The sequence below is a fragment of the Lepidochelys kempii genome, chromosome 2 (genome assembly GCF_965140265.1).
Source record: "Lepidochelys kempii isolate rLepKem1 chromosome 2, rLepKem1.hap2, whole genome shotgun sequence".
NCBI lineage: Eukaryota > Metazoa > Chordata > Testudines > Cheloniidae > Lepidochelys > Lepidochelys kempii.
In genome coordinates this window covers 24593144-24611680 of record NC_133257.1, presented here as the reverse complement: position 1 = coordinate 24611680, position 18537 = coordinate 24593144, and the positions used below count along the sequence as shown (strand labels likewise).

The 18537-nt window shown below is 41.4% G+C and overlaps 1 protein-coding gene across 1 annotated transcript in view; it reads right to left on the bottom strand.

The window, feature by feature from the left end:
- Positions 1-2834: 2834 nt before the first annotated feature.
- The window catches only part of SNTB1 (syntrophin beta 1), a 176586-nt gene continuing 160883 nt past the window's right edge, over positions 2835-18537 (bottom strand). The window contains exons 5-7 of the mRNA XM_073330230.1: positions 13858-14054; positions 10255-10445; positions 2835-5763 (exon numbers count right to left, since the gene is read on the bottom strand). Of these exons, the coding sequence (XP_073186331.1) occupies positions 5671-5763; positions 10255-10445; positions 13858-14054 (481 nt within the window). The 3' untranslated portion in view covers positions 2835-5670. The remainder of the gene's footprint in view (positions 5764-10254; positions 10446-13857; positions 14055-18537) is intronic.

Sequence of the window (18537 nt, the reverse complement as noted above, 5' to 3'; positions counted from 1 at the left end):
TGTAAAATGGCTGAGGCTTGCTACAATGAGCAAGCACAACCTTATTAATGAAACTGATTCCTAACCTTATACTGCATGAAACGAATGCAGTACTTAGTTGCAGGAGGGCTTGTATAAATTAGGTGTAATAGTCACTCTTCTCTCTGCATGAGATGTGTCCGTAGTCAGTACTGGAACTGGCTACTCACTTATAACTCTCAGCAAGTGAAACTCATTGGTTAGAGACACACTGTGCTAATAACCACCACGGTATCCAAGCAGTCTGAAATGGGGGGGTGGTGTGCCAGAGTGTATACTCGTCCCATTTAGCTCCACCATTAAACTAACTCAGGCTGTAACAACATTATGCATTTATATAGAGTAGTGCCTTCCATACTTTATAAACTTGCATTAATATGGCCTCAAAATGACTCTGTGGAACAAATTATGATATCCCCAGTTTTTGAATTTGGAAGCTAAGACTGCTAGATCATCCTTTTTCTAAACAGAGCTGATCCTGTCCCATTTAAGTCAGTGGGAGGAGTGGGTCATATGTGACTAGTTTTGTGCCTACCTTGAAGCAGTGTGTTTATAACTTTAGTTGCTTGCTTCCCTACTTGTGCAAGTCAGGATGTGGTACAAGTCTTATTCTACCAATGTGCAGTTCCTTCCCACTCTCTCTCTTCATGCTGCGCGGGGGGGGAGCAATGGTGTGAGTGCACAGAGGGAAGAGTTTACTTCCTACAGTGCTTGAGTACCTGGAACACAGTTTTCCCACTTAAATATGTTTTAACCCTGTGCAAAAATTGCCTCAGAGGCAGGAACTATTCAGTTCTGGTCTGGCAGTTGTTTTTCAGTTACCTTACCTATATTTATTGTACATAAACACAGGATTTGTAACTGGACTAAAATACAGTTATGGCTTTTCAGTTTTGACGTGTAAAAACTCGTCCACTTTGAGGAAATGGTGTAATCCTTGTTATTTTATAAGTATCTAACATGCTGCACGGTTCAATTTCGTTATCTTAAGATTTTGCACTGGGTAATCAGCTGGTGCACTCTAAAAAGTCAATCTTGCGGATATTTTTTAGCAGTTAACTTAGACATTATCATGGATAATGCTGTTGATCATAAATTTCCCTTTGAATTCAAGAACTTCCATACTGAATACAATTTTCAGGTTACCTTTTATGTGATTGTTTTTCCCCTGCTGGCGAAATACTGCCTCAGGGCTGTTTCATCACTCTGGCATTTATATGAAAGCACAGCTTATCTGTTCATTATTTTTCTGACTTCTAAGCAAAAAGATGGTAATATTGTGGCGGCATGTACATCTTTAGGGGTTGATTCTGCTTTCGGTGAAGTCAATGGCAAAGTTTCAATTGATTTTCTCTTTTTTTTTTAAAAAGGGAGCAAGATTGAGCCATTGAAATGCCATCAGAATGGATATCATTTTAAAGTATAGTACAAGGGGCCTGATCCTGTCGTCCAAATCAGGCAACTAGGCCCAGAAAAATGACAAGTCGTGAAAACAAACATAACTCCATGTCCTCCGAGAAATAGGAATATTTGCTTTCATGTGGAGAGAGCAAGCCGTAGTTTCATTTGTTGACTAATGTTGTGTGGCAGTGGTTTACTTGGCAATCCATAAAAATGCTTTTCATGATTTAACAGCGGCCACTTAAAAAAAATACTAGTTACTTTTAACTACAAAGCATCCATCTACATTCAAAAGACCTTTTGAAGTGAGCAGCTCCTGCCAATTCATCCTCCTACAGTAAAATTGACTTTTATTTCTTTCTGTGGGATTGCAAGGAGAGAACTATTAGATATTTGCATAATCTTGACATTCTTCCTTCGTGTACATACTGCGTTTTCCAAGGAGCAGAAGGTCTCATAAAAGAATCAGTATGTTTCCCTAACAGATCAGATCAGTTTTATTTTCTGTGATATACAATGTAGATGGTAGTACTTTTCTGATAACATCTTCTGTATAGATGTTCTATTCTTGCTAATATTAGTGATATTTCTATACAGGTTTTACAATTTCAAGAATGTTCTATTTAGAGTTAAAGTTAATTATTCACAAATAATATTTTAATAAAAGTCCCCTCCTTCTCTTTATGGGAAGCCTGTTCTAAACTAGACTGAACACTTTCTCTCTGAAACCACAATCTAGTTAGTTAAATGAGCAGGCTTTATAGACAAGATACATTGGTTTTTTTTTTATTTAAGGCATTATTTATGAATTTGAATAGTGAGAGGAAACCAAATCTTCTTTCCCCAGCCACTTTTTTGATGAAAAATGAAGTGTTCAAGGGCAGTGATTTGTCTACTCTCACTACACTACTGCTACCACCAGGCAGACACACGCTTCAGGAACTGTGTTGGGGAAAACAAAGTGAATTTAGTGCTTGGAAAAGGTGCTGGAAAGATACCTCATAGACACGGCAGGTTTCCCCACTCAGCTGCATACATGCCTTCAGTGACCCCCAGGTAGTAGAGTTGCCTTTTCCTTTCTGTCCTTGGTGATCAGAGAGACTGCCAACAGAGATGCATATTAGGATGTGGTTATTTGTCCACTAGGAACTGGACTGAGACCCTCAGCTCACTTCACAGGCCACCAGACGCACTGCTGACACCATTAATAATGGTGTATTTTCTCTCCCATTTAAAATCATGTCTAAAGAACATTGTCCTCACTATAACTATAATGCACTTTTAAGCCAGCGAAGAAGTGTTTTTCCACCTACTTACATTTTATGAATTAAGTGTAATGTTCCCTGAGACCAGAAATGGTGTAAATACTGAATTCTCAATAGCCTATTGTACAAATTAAGCTCACCTCACAAAAATCAAATAAATGACTTTTATTAAATATATTTTCCCTCTAAAATATAAACTATACTCATATAAATGTGGAGTAGGCCCATATTTTGTCAACCCCATCCAAATTGAATCACTCCAAAATCTGTAAATGATGAAGAAATAACACTTGTAATTACCATAATTTTTAATTTGTCTATAAATATATAATATGAACTTTCTTTGCAAACTATTTAGTTATTCACTTATACTTCATATAGTACTGAGCACCTCAGATTACATACTGTGTAATTTAATTGATACTAATATGAATTCTGATTATTTACAATGAACATACATGTTTATATAACATTCCAGTGACTTTAAGTGTTAAAGAAATAAAGACATAGTGCAGTATAATTTACATATGTATTGACTCTTATCCATAGTACACAAGCTGCTGCTTGAATCTCTCAAATTTCTATAGGAACAGGGGTCCAAATACATAAACATTTTGTACTTGGACAAAAAACACTTTGCATTGCGTGAGCTAGAAGGTTTCAGGGGAGATGCCTCCTGTGTTAAATTCACAAACCTTGGCATTTACTTTTTGATACATTTTGCATAGGCTTTTACTGAAATATGATTCTATGATCAAAGGCCCAACCCTATACTTGCCCCCCTGAAAGTCTATGCAGTCTAAAATCATGCATACCTAAACCAGAAGAAATCAAAGATCTACCAGAGATAACTGCATGAATGGAAAATAATAGCAAATTATTTAACTTTTGTTTTTTTTGGTGGGGGGGAATAAAATAAGTTTTAATTCCCTATTGTAAGTGGAATTAAGTGCCATTAAGGTAGAAATGAAAGTTACTAGATAGGCAAATTACTTTGAAGATAACTATATTTATGTACTGTTCCAAAATTACCTCTTTCTCGGGTATAACGTTTTGCAAGTACAGTGCAGTGTTTGTGAATTCAGCCCAGCACCTCTTTAAAAATTTAAAATGAGTATTTTTCTATTACTAATTAACACATGTATATGTATATGGAAACCACCATAAATCAAGCCTTTATGTATGTGGAAACAGATCTGACTTATTTACTGGGCTCAAGACCTCAACTGAAAACAATTAAAATGGAATCACTGTTTTATTATTTATTATATTAATGTGATTTGTTTTCTTTGCCAATTGAGTGACATCTAAATTAAAACGTAGCTTACTTGTAAAGTTTAAAAAGCAATACAAATCATTGCAATGCTACAGCTGAATTTCTGCAAGCAATCACATTCATGACTTCTGCTTCTTTCTAAAAGCCTGGCTTTCAAAATGTGGCTTTAGCGTCAACACATTACGAATATCTATTTCAAAGAGTTAATTCTGTTTGCAGCTTAAATGTGGTATAAATTCTACGTGATCAACAGTTTTTCATTCCACTCCTACTAAATTCTCAGGCCACTTTCTGTATCTCAAATGCATTTTTAAACGAATTATTACAGAGCTACACATGTCTCTTAATGAAATCTATTTCCATTTAACTGATTTAGTAGCAGGGCATACTACTAGGTCACAATGTTAAGTGAGGCACCATAACTTGCCTTGTGGGTAAAATTTACAAAGCTCTTCAGTCCGATTTTGAAGAGTGACTGGGTGCCCCTGACCTTCAGTGGGACTTAGGTTAGTTCTTTTAAAAAGTTTACCCTGTTTGCTCATAAGTTAAGGACACTTGAACAGGCCCCTTTGCGCTCTCTTGTGGTTACCCGACTATACAACAAAAGTCCTATGATTACTGCTGCTTTGGTGCCCCTTACAGGAATGTGCACATATGTTCATTACACAAGGACCATTAGAAAATGCCCCGGATGCTCTGAACTGGGTGCTGGGCTGTTCACTAAGGAGCTCTTGGTTGCTTTAGAGCAGAGGTTCTCAACTGGGGGTACGCCAAAATAAACCAGAGAGCAGGGCTGGTGTCAGACTCAGTGGAGCCCAGGGCAAAAAAGTGAACCCGAGCAACTTAGCTTCATGGGACCCCTTGTGGCGTGGGGCACCAGGCAATTGCCCTGCTTGCTACCCTCTAATGCTGGCCCTGGCTTTTAATCTAGTGCATATGAGAAAAACAGTTTTGGGGGCACAGGTGGGCTGGGGAGTTGTTACAGCATGTTGTAGGGGGGAAGGGGGCAGCCTCAGACAGAAAAAGATTGAGAACTCCTGCTTTAGAGTACCCTACTGGAGTACATGCACACACAAAACATACCTGCCGGGGCATTAAAGCAGCTGCCTCTCATGACTCCTTCTTATGGAACAGCAAGATATTTAAATAGCACATCAACTGGGATTAAAGTAATATTTTACTGATTTTTTTTTAATCTTCGTAAAGCCACCACTTCACGTAGTATCAAAAAAGAGAAACAAATATCAAGCCTTATTCTGAATCACGACTGATAAGGGCCCAGTCTTGCATCTGCTTAGCCCTTACTTACTCTATATAAACAAATACTTTGAAATAGGCACGATTTATGATTTTGAAATGCTTACACATACAGTACTATACTCATTTCCACTGTACAGTATGTGGTTTTAAATTACTAACATTGTAAAATTCCATTTTTGCCATTGTTTACAATGAGCTATGTTATTGTCTCCTGCAACTGACAGTGACTGAAACGACTGTTCGGAGTCTAAAATCTGTTGGTTTTTTTCGGTGTGTGCCTCCTTTGTAGTTGATCAAAATGAAGGCTGGGCCTTGGAGAATCACCAGAGCTGAAGTCCTTGCATTGAACTCCAATCTTTTGTACATTGCTAGCAGCTACAGGTGTCTTCTATTGATTGTACTTCAGATTAGCATGACAGTTTCATTTTTCTTTTAGGAAACCGATGTAATTTATGCCACCAAACCAAGTCTTGTAATCTTAGCTGAAAGGAAGGAATGAATGATGAACACAATTGGCTTTGGACAAGAATGAAGGTCCAGTTGCTGAAATTAGAAAAGAGATGGAGTTAGTGGTGGTTCAGGTCACAAAGTACTGACAAAACTAGCCGTCATTTGCCGATTATTTACTTGATCTATTATCTGCTAATAGTTTTAAAGCAATCAGATAAAAACCAGCACTTTATCACGTACATCACACTGCATCTTATTTTTCTACAGTTTGTCTTGTTACAAATACTCGGGTCATTAAGAGTAATCAATGACCCTGCCACTGTCCAAAAAATCCTAGAGTTTGCTTTCTGATGAGTCTCGAAACTGAACACGGTAGGTTCCTGTAGGGCTGGCTTAGCTGATGTGAGCAGGCCCAACTTAAGATAAGACGTGTCTGAACAAGTAACTGCTGAACAAGCCGAGACAAGTAATTGCTGAAACTACTAACTACTGTGAATACATTTTTGTAAATAAGAGAAGCAAAAACTAACTAAACTAACTATTGTGGATCTGTTTAGAATAGATAAAGTATACAGAAAATCCCTGAACTGATAAGCTTGCTTTAGAGAGACAAGATGGGTGAGGTAATATCTTTTACTGGACCAACTTCTGTTGGTGATAGAGACAAGTTTTCCAGCTTACACAGAGTTCTTCTTCAGGTTCTGGGAAACACCTGAAGAGGAGCTCTGTGTAAGTCTGAAAGCTTGTCTCTCTCACCAACAGAAGTTGGTCCAGTAAAAGGTATTACCTCACCCACCTTGTCTCTCTAATAACCTGGGGCCAACACTGCATCCAAGCTTGCCTTACGCAATCTGCAAAGCAATTGGTCTTTAATGTAGTATAATGAAGTATAGATGTTAGGGGCTAGGGAAGATGTATACAAACTTTATGGTGTACAACATGAATTGGAATTGTGGTTGCCCCCTGTAAATAAATCACCGGTTCTCGGGCCAGCCCGGGCAAAGAGCTGTTGCATGTCTAACACAATAATCTGAGTGACAGGCTGGAGTCGAACTGAGTTTTTTGGATCCCAGAGAAGTGGATGAAGTGTCCTCCCAGAACTGGATGAGTGGTTCTGGATAAACCCAGCAGAAAGGTCTCACAGGGAATCCTAACACTTCTGTTTAGAGGGTGGAATTAGTTTAACCCCTGAAGTTTTCCAACAGGTTCAAGTTCCAGCTGTTAAAGGGAGCCTCACACAGGAGAGGGGAAGGTTAGGGGGCACAGTTTGGATTGTGAAAGAGAGGCTGAGTGCCTGAGGTTTGCAGGCTGGAGCAATTCAAGCAGTCAGTCTGTGTTCACTAACTGAGAACACTGTCTGAGACTGGTTAATGCATTGAACCATGGCCTCAAGACTCAGTCTGAGATAGCGGTTTGAAATGGCATACTTTTACACAGCTTTAGCAAACTGAGTGAAATTGACTCCCCACAGCACATCCAAAAATGCCTTTCAACATTAAGGCAGCAAATAACCTGAATTTTTCTTTTTTTTGAAAAACTGCCTTAATTCTACTTTCTTTTGTTTAATGTGTTCTGCTTTGCAAGTGCAAAAAATAAAATCGGCACACGTCTGAGCCTGATGGCAGAGCAACAGTAGAAACGGTGCAACGTGTTTACAGGCTTTTCTGAGAGAAATATCTGACTAGATTTGCAGAACATTTCAACTATCTCCCCCATGCTTCTGTTTGAACTTCCTGATGTAGGCGTGCACACAAAACCGATTCTGAGTGATAGAGCAATAAAAAATTCTGGACTGAGTTTAGAAGCCGTAAGAATGGTGGGATCGAGTGAATAATTCAGCTCAAGAGATTAGGATGTATCAGCATCTCAGTGAAAATAAAACAAGAAGCTGCCTGTCGTAGACAAACTGTCTTAAGAACAATTTGCAAATATTCAGTGTACAATTTGACTTCAGCTTTATACGAACACCAACATGCTCTAGGCAGCTGCCTTTTCAGGTCCACAAGTAGGTGCCTACAATGGATTTCACTATATATAGAATATAATTTCTAAATGTCACATGCATCTAAAAGAGGCATCGATAGATAGACAGATAGGTATGTCACTTTCCATTAAGGGTTTGTTCTTACTCTTTTTGACACTATTAGCAGAACTCAACTCCAGTATGAGTAGTCTGGGTCTCTGAAATACTTGTTCACTGCACATGTTGTCATTGTGCATTTATATCACAGACCTTCTTATCCTAGCAGCTATAGATGGACCAGTCCAGATGCACCATCTTTTAACTAGCCAATGGGGTAAAGATGGCAACTGGCTGTTCTAGAGGGCCAGTGCCTCAACAACTGCCAGTCAAGCCAGTTTCCAGAAGGAAAATAGATTCTTCACCTCGCCTCCTGCAACAGCAGAGGGAATGTTTTGTATCCCATTGATCGCACTATAGCAACTATGGCTGTTCTGTTTTCGATGCTAGACCTCATTCTACATAGAATAAACATATAAACTAATGAACAGTACAGTACAAGGTGTCATCACCGGGTAGTAGGCAAGAGCACGACAGTCAAATCTTCTATTATAGAATCCCACCGTTAATACAGGGCTAGCTCCACACAAGGATTTAGGCACCTAACTGCCACTTCAGGAACTGAAGTCAAAATTTAGATCCTCAAAACCCTCACGTAGCTGCTCATTAACCCTGTAGGTGCCTAAACTCTCTAGACACCTACATTTCCACCAATAAAGTCTTCTAAGCCCCCAAATATTTGCCACTGGGCATGTACACAATCACCTCAGTCCTGATGCCCCGGCACCTAACTCATGCCTATACCCTGTCAGGATCCTCAGATGAGGTCTTCCCCCAGCTAACTCACTGTGGGATCTGCTAAGGTCGGCATGCTCAGAGGCTAACTAACCAATCAGCCCCCACACAAAGCAATGGTGGTAGGATTACCGCTGTCTATATGAAACCTTTAGGCCGGTGGTTAGGCTGCTCCCCCAGGAGCCCTGGGGTCATTTGTTCCCTCTGTCTGATTTGGAGCAAGAATGTGAACTTGGGTCTCCCAGCTCTCAGCAGAGTGCCCTAACCACTGGGCTATGGGGTATTTGGGGTAGGACTGTCTCAGTCTCTCCTTTTGAAACTATCCCAATTTGTATAGGGAACAGGGATTGGAACTTGGATCTTCCACATCCTGGCAATTGTGCTAACAGCTGGGCTCCTGGCAGGGGTGGGGACAGAAGGGGGGGTTCTCTTGTTTTTTTTGTGAGAAAGAGCTGACCTGGCTTAGGTTCCCAACACCAGGAGAGAGTTCATGGCTGTGAACCTTGAATGAAGAACCGTGAACCCTGCCTAAGCCCTACCCCTCTCTTCAGTATTTCCTGTTAGCTAGCTGAGGCAGCTCCCTGCTCAGCCTGCTGGCTTTTGTGAATCCCATTCCTGGGCAGCTAACTCTCCATATGTCTTACATACAGAGCCTGGGCACCTAACTCAGGGCTGTGGATTCCACTAGGTGGAAGGGTATCTAAGGGTTAGGTGCTACAGTGCTGAGCCAAAGTCCTTTTTGTGGATCTAGCCCACAGTCTCTACCCTTGAAATGAGACTATGTTTTGTTCTGCACTTTCTTGAAGCTGATATGGTTCTTTGCGTCTGATGTAAGGATTTCATAAAGCCAGGAATAGTGGCACTATATTTTAATGGCCATTTATTTCCACTCTTTGTTCTACATTCAAATAATGGGAACAGTGTGTTTCTACAGAAAATGACTTTCTAAACCATTCTCTCCCACTGCTGCAGGTCAATGGCATTAAAGTGCAACATTATAGCCTGATCCTTTTAGGTACTCAGCACCTTCAATTTACAGTAACTTAACTAGGAGTAGCAAGCACCTAGCAAGACTGGAGACATAGGACAGAATTTTCAAAAGAACTTAGCACCCACAGTTGTGGCCAGATCTTCATAAGTGCTTAAAGTCCATTTAGGCACCAAAATAAGTGGCCAGGTTTTCAAAAGTGCACAACAGATTGGTGGCTGAGGTGTTTTTGAAAATCTGGCCATAAGTGTCACTGTGGGTGCTGAGCATGTTTGAAAATCAGTCCTTTAGTTAACAAGTGTTTGCATTTTTCATAAGTGTTTACAGATTGATGCATACAAATGCAAAAACTCTGGAGTGTCTGACCACCATGGAACCCAATTTGTCCCTAAATACAGGAAATCATTCTTCCCTCCTTGCATGGTTTTACCATTTTATCCCTACCCCATTTTTATTTTATTGACTCTTTCTAAGGACAGGTCCATGTAATCATGATAAAGCCAATTTCCTTATAAATTTTAATAGGTATCAGTCATTATTACTTTAGGAGTTCAACAGTGCATGGAACAATTTACGTTTTGATTACCAGAAATCATGGCACCCATACGTGTATATTTAACCTATGTTAGCTGGCTTGTAAGTGCCTGCCCCAAACCACGAACTCAAGGACAGGCAGCTCCATTGAGCATACTGTCATGCTAATCATGCAAAGAATAATTGCTTGTAATAGTTGCATGCACAAATGGTCACCTCCATTCCCATAGCTAAATGCAGTACTTACAAATTCTCCATCTTTGCCTCCGAAGTCTAAATAAAGCATCCTAATGCCATCATCTGAAGACATTTTTAGTTTTTCATAGGGACACTGTGCAATTGTTTTGGACAAGGCACCATCTTGTGGTTCAACTGTGAGAGAGAATCCATGTTCATAATGGATGGTCAAACGGCACTCCTGGTTTTTGTAGGTGCAAGCTGAATATGAAAAACAAAATTGAGATTATGAAACCCCTGCCCTTAAGAAGCTTATATTTGTAAAATACCATTCACATCTATGGTGACTTATTATCCACTCTACTTACAACATTAACAAGGAAACTACCTTTTAAAGGAAACAGAGTCACCCTGTCTACGTCCACATTTTGACCTGCTTTAAACCTCTTCCAAATTCTATTTAACTAAAAAGAAACCAACATTCTTTTATAGACAGAAACTCAAGCCACTTTTCTGAAACAGAGTTAAAGTAGTGTGGGTATGAGATTGGTGATTGGAGATGAGTAGCTAAAGAACTAGATGGTGTGGATTTGAATGTCGGATTTTATGTGTTTTTATTCTGTATTCCAGAGGCACTATTCCTTAATTGGCTTTCACTGAGTTTCCTTTAACATATATAGTTGTGTGTGTTTTATTCTTAATAGACACACACACACATAGTACCAATTCCCATGGAAATTCTAGTAGGTTTCACTAGAGTCCTTTCACAGGATTCTCTTGGTTTCTGCTGGTCTGTGATGTCTACAAAAGGATGAGCTGCCCTGGCTCTGTTCCAAAATTTGATTGCCAACTGGAACCAGTTAACTTTCAACTGAATTTCCATCAGGCATATGTAAAACCCTTCCTCATCCTTTGCTCTTGCTCAGGGATAGAGAGTGGGTGAAATTAGTTGTTCCTTCTGATCTGTTTACTGCTGTTCTTGTGCTCAGCAGGGCAAGGCTATTGGTTACCTCCACAATGCCACTCATTGACTGTTTATAGGTATACTTACCTGAATGATTGACTCCTTGCTCAAGAGGAGTGGAGTCTTTACCTTCATCTGCCTGGAGTTCTACCTGGAAATAAGCCCCTCATGTACCTGTAGGGTACTATGCCTTCCCCTGACCTCCAATATGAGATCAGTTGCTCCATACTCTGTTCCTAACTATTCAAAGATAGCTACATGTTCTAGTTTGAAGTTCTCTCTGCAATCCTCTCCATAAGTGTTTCAAATGGGTTTGTTTTATGCAGTACAGACAGAACCCCAAATTGTGTCTGAGTCAGGGGTGCCGGAACGGGGGGGCTGGCCCTCCCACTTTTTACCAGCTATCAGGGCAAGGGACGGGTGTGTGGGGAGAGGAGCGAGTGAGGACTGGAATCTTGGCAGGAAGAGCCGGCGTGGGGTGGGGACTAGGGAGAAGGGGCAGGGTGGGGGCTTGGTGGGAAGGGGTGGTGTGGCCATGGTTTGGGCGCTGGTGGCCCCACCCACACACTTGTAGGAAGCTTTTGCTACTCCTGGTCTGAGTAACTACTCTGGTTGGTCCTCCTTTCTCCCAAGAGGCTGCCTCTCTGCACCAGGACACTTCCAAATGCATTGCCCCGTGAGCAGCTGATCTGGCTTCATGGGCACCTCCTCAGGACACTACTCCTTACAGAGGCACAGTGGATCAACTGACATGAATGTCTTTGTCAGGACGGAGCTAGGCAGATAAGTGTCGGGTGCAGACGGAAGAAAGGCAGGTGAGTGGATGATGTAAACTGAGCTGTGTTACTTGTAAGCAGTTAAGATAACTGCCTGTCATTGGCCACAAAATCAGAGCTGTGCAGACATGCCCTAAAATTAGAACAGTTTATACCACTTAGCACTAAAACAAAGTGTTATTTTTAAAGGCTGGACTGAAGAGCTGTGGAGAAGGACTATGAAAAGCAGAACTCTGAGAACTGACTGATACCTGGTGAAACTTCACATTTGGTATAGACCTACAGTAAATTAATCACGACCTTGTTCTACGCCTCCAGCCTGTGAAAGACTACTGAAATTCATTCTGCTTTACAACACTCAAATATATATAGTTAAATTAATTTGTTGGGTGTTGTAGGGAGTAAATAAAAAAGGTCATTCCCCTGGACCTAATTTGTCTCACCCTTCATGTTTGTGTGCATCTCTGAATGCCAAGATCCAAAAGAAAATCTCATTAACCTTAAGATTCAGGTAGCACCCCTGCTTCCAAAGCAGACATTCAGAGAGTCAGCCTCTCTTTTCAAGCACCAAATGAGCATCGAAAGTTAAAAGCTGCAAAGGGAATCACTGAAGAATTTCAACAAAGATGAAGACACTTTTGAGTACTAATTAGTTTCCTTGTAATTGAAAAAAGACCCTGATAATTGTAACCACCTATTGCAGCAGGAATTCTGCAGCATGGCTGATTTAACCTTTAGGTTAGCTCGGGGACTGAGTGCCAGATGAGTCTTAGACCTTCAAGTAAAATTGATGGAGTACCCAATTTTACGAGCATTGATGAAAGGAAAGAGTGGGTGACAAAGAGATCACAAAACAAGGATTTTACAGGTTTTGGGGATGGGTCTTGAACAGCGAGAACTGCACCCCTTTGAACAAGTAAGAAGGCAAACCAACAAATAGGAACGGCAGGGTGAAGGGGGCTCAGCCAGGCATTTAAGTTCAGTTGACCAAAATATGGGCTTGTCCGCAAGGGAAGTTCATCTGAAAAAAGGTGAGGTGTGAATTTGAAGCCCTATTGCTATTCTGGAATAACTCTGCTTGTGGACACTTTTATTCCAGAATGAGAGCATCCAGACAGGGAGATAATCCAGAATAGCTATGCCATTTTCCCCATGTAGACAAGCCCTAAGAAGAGAGACTGCTGTGCTCAGTCACTCAATCTTGACTGCATCTTAGAAGGAAGGTAGGTTGTCTTAAAGGGGAGGTGGTTTGCACCCATTGTTATTAGACTCCCCCCCACTTTTTATTTTAAAAAAAGCAGGTCAAGGTGGGTAAATGGCCAATATCTATTTGTGAATTTTGGACATTTATGGCTCCTACCTTACCCACTCTTCTTTTCAGACAGGTGCCCCAACCAGATCACCAGTAATCTTTACTCCCTCCCCCCAATATCTCCTCTTACTCCACGAGGTTGTTCCTTCCAGGGGTCACAGAGCTGTGGGCCTTTGAAACAGAAGCATAGCAGCAGCAGGAGCCCTTCCTTTCTCATCATGACAATCACTTCCCAAAGGCATGAGGTCCCCATCTCTGACTCTAGCACTTCATGCATTATTGGCTGCTAGACTCGTATCAGAATGAGGACGAAAAGAGCAAAATGGAAGTCAGAATGACACCATAGGGGGCCTGAAAACACACAATTTGCCACGGTTACTATAGAAGTTAAGAGCTGGCTGCAAAAGCAGCAATAAACTTTTCACAGTAACATTTCATCTACATTCTGAAGTTTCAATCAGCTCCAGTGGAAATAACTTGGAGAAACCAACAAACTTCTCGAAGCATTGATCCCGGACTAACGATCACAGATCCAGCATTTTGATTCTCGCACTGAGAAACAGGCTACGGACAAATGCCAAAGTGACTCAACGTAAAGAAGAACTTCCAAGTGTTACTCACAGGTTGTGATTTCCGTGATCAGCTCAGCTGAATTGTGGCAGCCCTGCACTATGTTCCTTGTCCACAGTGAGAGGTCTCTGCTAGTCTCTGTCCTGAAGAGATGGGTTTCAATCCCTTGCCTTGTACCGGTGCGCGTTGCAAAAGATAAATCCACCCCAAATTGTGGGGATCCCTTACCAGGACCTGAATGGACCAACCTGAAATTGGATTTAAAAACAAAATAAAATGCTTGCATTGCTTGACGCTGCTCAGACTGCTCGGAGTTTCATGTCGCACAGCTGTACGCAATGGAGTGAATTTAGTGCTGGCGAAAGGTTCGAGAGTAATAGCCTTGGAGACTGAAGGCTTCTGTTTATCCACACAACAGGTACAGAATGGGCAGAAGCAGGGCAAGAGGCCTTAACATGGACCTGCATATGGGAGAAAGAGTAACTCAGTTTCCAAGCCCACTCAGAGCTTGACGTCCCTGCTGAGGCTGCCAACAAGAGTGGCAAATAGTATTAGTTGTGGGGGATGGCTTTTGTGATGTGGACACATCTTCCAGGAACTGGACACAACACAACCAAGCAGCGCCAAAATCCTGGGTTTGGGGTTGTATATTATCCTAGTTCTCTCTCATTTGGACTAGAAATGATACTTGCTGAGCCCGATTTTCAAAACATTGAAAGCACAGGGCAGCAAGCACAAAGTCTGCCTCACAATTAAAGCAACTTCACATACAAAGGAGCAACACGATGTTTAAACGGTTGACAGGGTGTCTAAATATTCATCTGGGTGTACAAAACATTTAATTTGCATCAGGGATTGTGGCAATTGTGCCAATTGTGCATAAAAATTAGCTACACAATTATGCACCTGATTCTGGCCCTAATGCTTAAGCCCTAAACTGTATGCTTTGCTTCAGAGATATGAGTGCTAATTCAGATAACATTATATAGAGAGAAACCTCTTCCTTCCAGTGGCAAAATGTATCCCTGATAAAAACCTAAAAATCTGCAGCCTACCTTCACAATAAATGATGTTAGATAACAAGGTAACAGGCTCCTATAAAACATCAACTAAGGGCAGACACCTAGTACCATCTTGTATATATTTTTCCTTCAACAACTAAAGCGCAAATAATTTCAAATGCACCAGCTAACTGTAACCTTGAACTTTTCTCTTATATTTGTAGAACATAAAGAAAAATTGAAGCTACCTTTACTCCAGGACAACCAGCTGATATTCAGAGTGGCAAAGAGTCATCTAGCCCAAAAGCTAAATTTCAGAAAAAGCTATTTTAAGATAAAATTGACATCCAAATATCTCTTTTCTCCTTGAGATTATCCATATTTTTAAGGGGTCTGTGTAGAATCATAGAATATCAGGGTTGGAAGGGACCCCAGAAGGTCATCTAGTCCAACCCCCTGCTCAAAGCAGGACCAATTCCCAGTTAAATCATCCCAGCCAGGGCTTTGTCAAGCCTGACCTTAAAAACCTCTAAGGAAGGAGATTCTACCACCTCCCTAGGTAACGCATTCCAGTGTTTCACCACCCTCTTAGTGAAAAAGTTTTTTCCTAATATCCAATCTAAACCTCCCCCACTGCAACTTGAGACCATTACTCCTCGTTCTGTCATCTGCTACCATTGAGAACAGTCTAGAGCCATCCTCTTTGGAACCCCCTTTCAGGTAGTTGAAAGCAGCTATCAAATCCCCCCTCATTCTTCTCTTCTGCAGGCTAAACAATCCCAGCTCCCTCAGCCTCTCCTCATAAGTCATGTGTTCCAGTCCCCTAATCATTTTTGTTGCCCTTCGCTGGACTCTCTCCAATTTATCCACATCCTTCTTGAAGTGTGGGGCCCAAAACTGGACACAGTACTCCAGATGAGGCCTCACCAATGTCGAATAGAGGGGAACGATCACGTCCCTCGATCTGCTCGCTATGCCCCTACTTATACATCCCAAAATGCCATTGGCCTTCTTGGCAACAAGGGCACACTGCTGACTCATATCCAGCTTCTCGTCCACTGTCACCCCTAGGTCCTTTTCCGCAGAACTGCTGCCTAGCCATTCGGTCCCTAGTCTGTAGCTGTGCATTGGGTTCTTCCGTCCTAAGTGCAGGACCCTGCACTTATCCTTATTGAACCTCATCAGATTCCTTTTGGCCCAATCTTCCAATTGGTCTAGGTCCTTCTGTATCCTATCCCTCCCCTCCAGCGTATCTACCACTCCTCCCAGTTTAGTATCATCCGCAAATTTGCTGAGAGTGCAATCCACACCATCCTCCAGATCATTTATGAAGATATTGAATAAAACCGGCCCCAGGACCGACCCTTGGGGCACTCCACTTGATACCGGCTGCCAACTAGACATGGAGCCATTGATCACTACCAACTAGACAAGTTAGAGAAGTAATTCAAGGACATTGCAACAGTTCAATTGTAATGATGAATGCAGAGAAACATTTTACCATTTAAGGGTTAAACAATAAATCTCGGAGAGACTGATAAACTGAAACCAGGAAGATTCTTATAAAACTGACACCTGAAGAAAACAGGAATATAAATGTGTCTTTTTTTTATCTCACCATATGTTAATGATAAATGTTATACACAGAGACAATATATAACAAAAGGCCACTGCTCCAATACCTGCAATGTAAGATAATCCCTACATTTAAATATTAATTCCCAGCTAACGATTTATTTTGCACACCTTAAAAAAAGATTCCTTGTGCCTGACATCACAGAATGGTACTGTTTAATGAAGACAGTGTTTTATAAAATAAAAAGGAAGTGAAGCAACAGGACTTTGGCATTGGAGAATCAGATGCCTCCATTCTGAAACACTGCCCCTTAGAGAGTACTGTACACAAAAGCTCATCTGAATAGATAAAATCACAAAGGCAAAGACATTATGCCTAGAGCAGGGAGATTTTTGAAAGACATAATGGGCCAGATCCTCAGCTGGTATAAACAACAGAGGTAGGCCAATTTATACGAGCTGAGGATCTGGCCCACTCCTCCAGAAGTGCAATTTCTTTCCTGCCGGGATATAAAGTTTTCTAGGTTTGTCCATCTTTGACTTGATAGAAACTGTCCATGTATTTGTAGCTTCTGATCAATTTCCTTGATTTAAAAAAGACAAACCATGCGAAATTAAAGCAGGGCCAGGTTACTGTGTGCAGATCTGCCTCTGACCATGTGGCTGGGGAAATGTGCCTCTTCCACAGAGCTGTATGTGATCACAGTACCCCACTTCCATCCTGCAAGGCAGGCATGGCTTGAGGCATTAACTGCCACAGCCCCTTTCCGAGCTTTGGCACCCTCCCATCTTTTGCGGGAGATTCTGAGGACAACTGATAGCACACCTCCCTGGCAGCCATGTGACCCGATGGAGGAAGAGGAAGAATCAGAGCTTGTGTGGAGGCCTCCTGAGTCCCCAGTTTGTTCTGCAGGGCTCTCACCCCCTCTCCCAGTAGGACAATACGGTGAAAACTCTGCAAGGGCCATCGGGCCTTTGACTATCAGAGTGGAGGACTGGAGTCAGTACTCCTGGGTATACTCCTGGTTCTGCTTCTAACTTCCTTGGGGAAATGACAGCATGCGTGGGTGACAAGATGGGTGAGACAATATCTTTTGTTGGACCAACTTCTGTTGGTGAGAGATAAGCTTTCGAGCTTATACAGAGCTCTTCACAACAACACTTCATACAGCATGTCTGGGCCTCAGTTCCCCAATACACACAATGGGTATAGTAATCACTTTCACACTGCCCCAGTGACAAGCCATTTTTAGTAAGGAGGTTTGAGAGCCATAGATAGAGGATGTTTTACAATATCAACCTGTTGTTATAAAACAGTAAGTCACAAAGTACAGACTTAACATTATTGCCCATGAGAAATTGTACACTAGGAAACTATTTCAAAGTCCTCTGTCACATCCTTTCTGCTGTGGACAGAGTTCATTAACTGCTCTGCTAAGTATTTCCCAGCACTTGTCACACGCTATGCCACTCAATTTGGAAACCACATACTCCGAGATAGTAAGTGCCTAAAACTAGTTCACTTCTACAGGAAAATAGCATCACATAGAATCATAGAATATCAGGGTTGGAAGGGACCCCAGAAGGTCATCTAGTCCAACCCCCTGCTCAAAGCAGGACCAATTCCCAGTTAAATCATCCCAGCCAGGGCTTTGTCAAGCCTGACCTTAAAAACCTCTAAGGAAGGAGATTCTACCACCTCCCTAGATAACGCATTCCAGTGTTTCACCACCCTCTTAGTGAAAAAGTTTTTCCTAATATCCAATCTAAACCTCCCCCACTGCAACTTGTTATCGATAACATCAGTAATACAGCAGGGCTAACATTACTGGTCCTACAATATGTTGACAGACACGAGCAGCATGTTGGACCTACCTAGTACCATAGTGTCACATCCAGTATGAACCATATTTATTCCCTACTTCCTTATCCACACCACTACCTTCTTACTTACTCTTACTTCTTACTTACTAGAACTTTAGCTACATTATTTAAAATTCTGCTCATCATGGATGGCATCAATTGTACATCCAGTTAGAGATCAGGCTTTTCAAAGTCCAGCAGTAAGACATGAACTAGACAGGTATTCAGCAGGGAGTTAATATTATGGGATATCATTACTTAGGTCTTTAAGTCTGAGACAAAGGACTCCCAA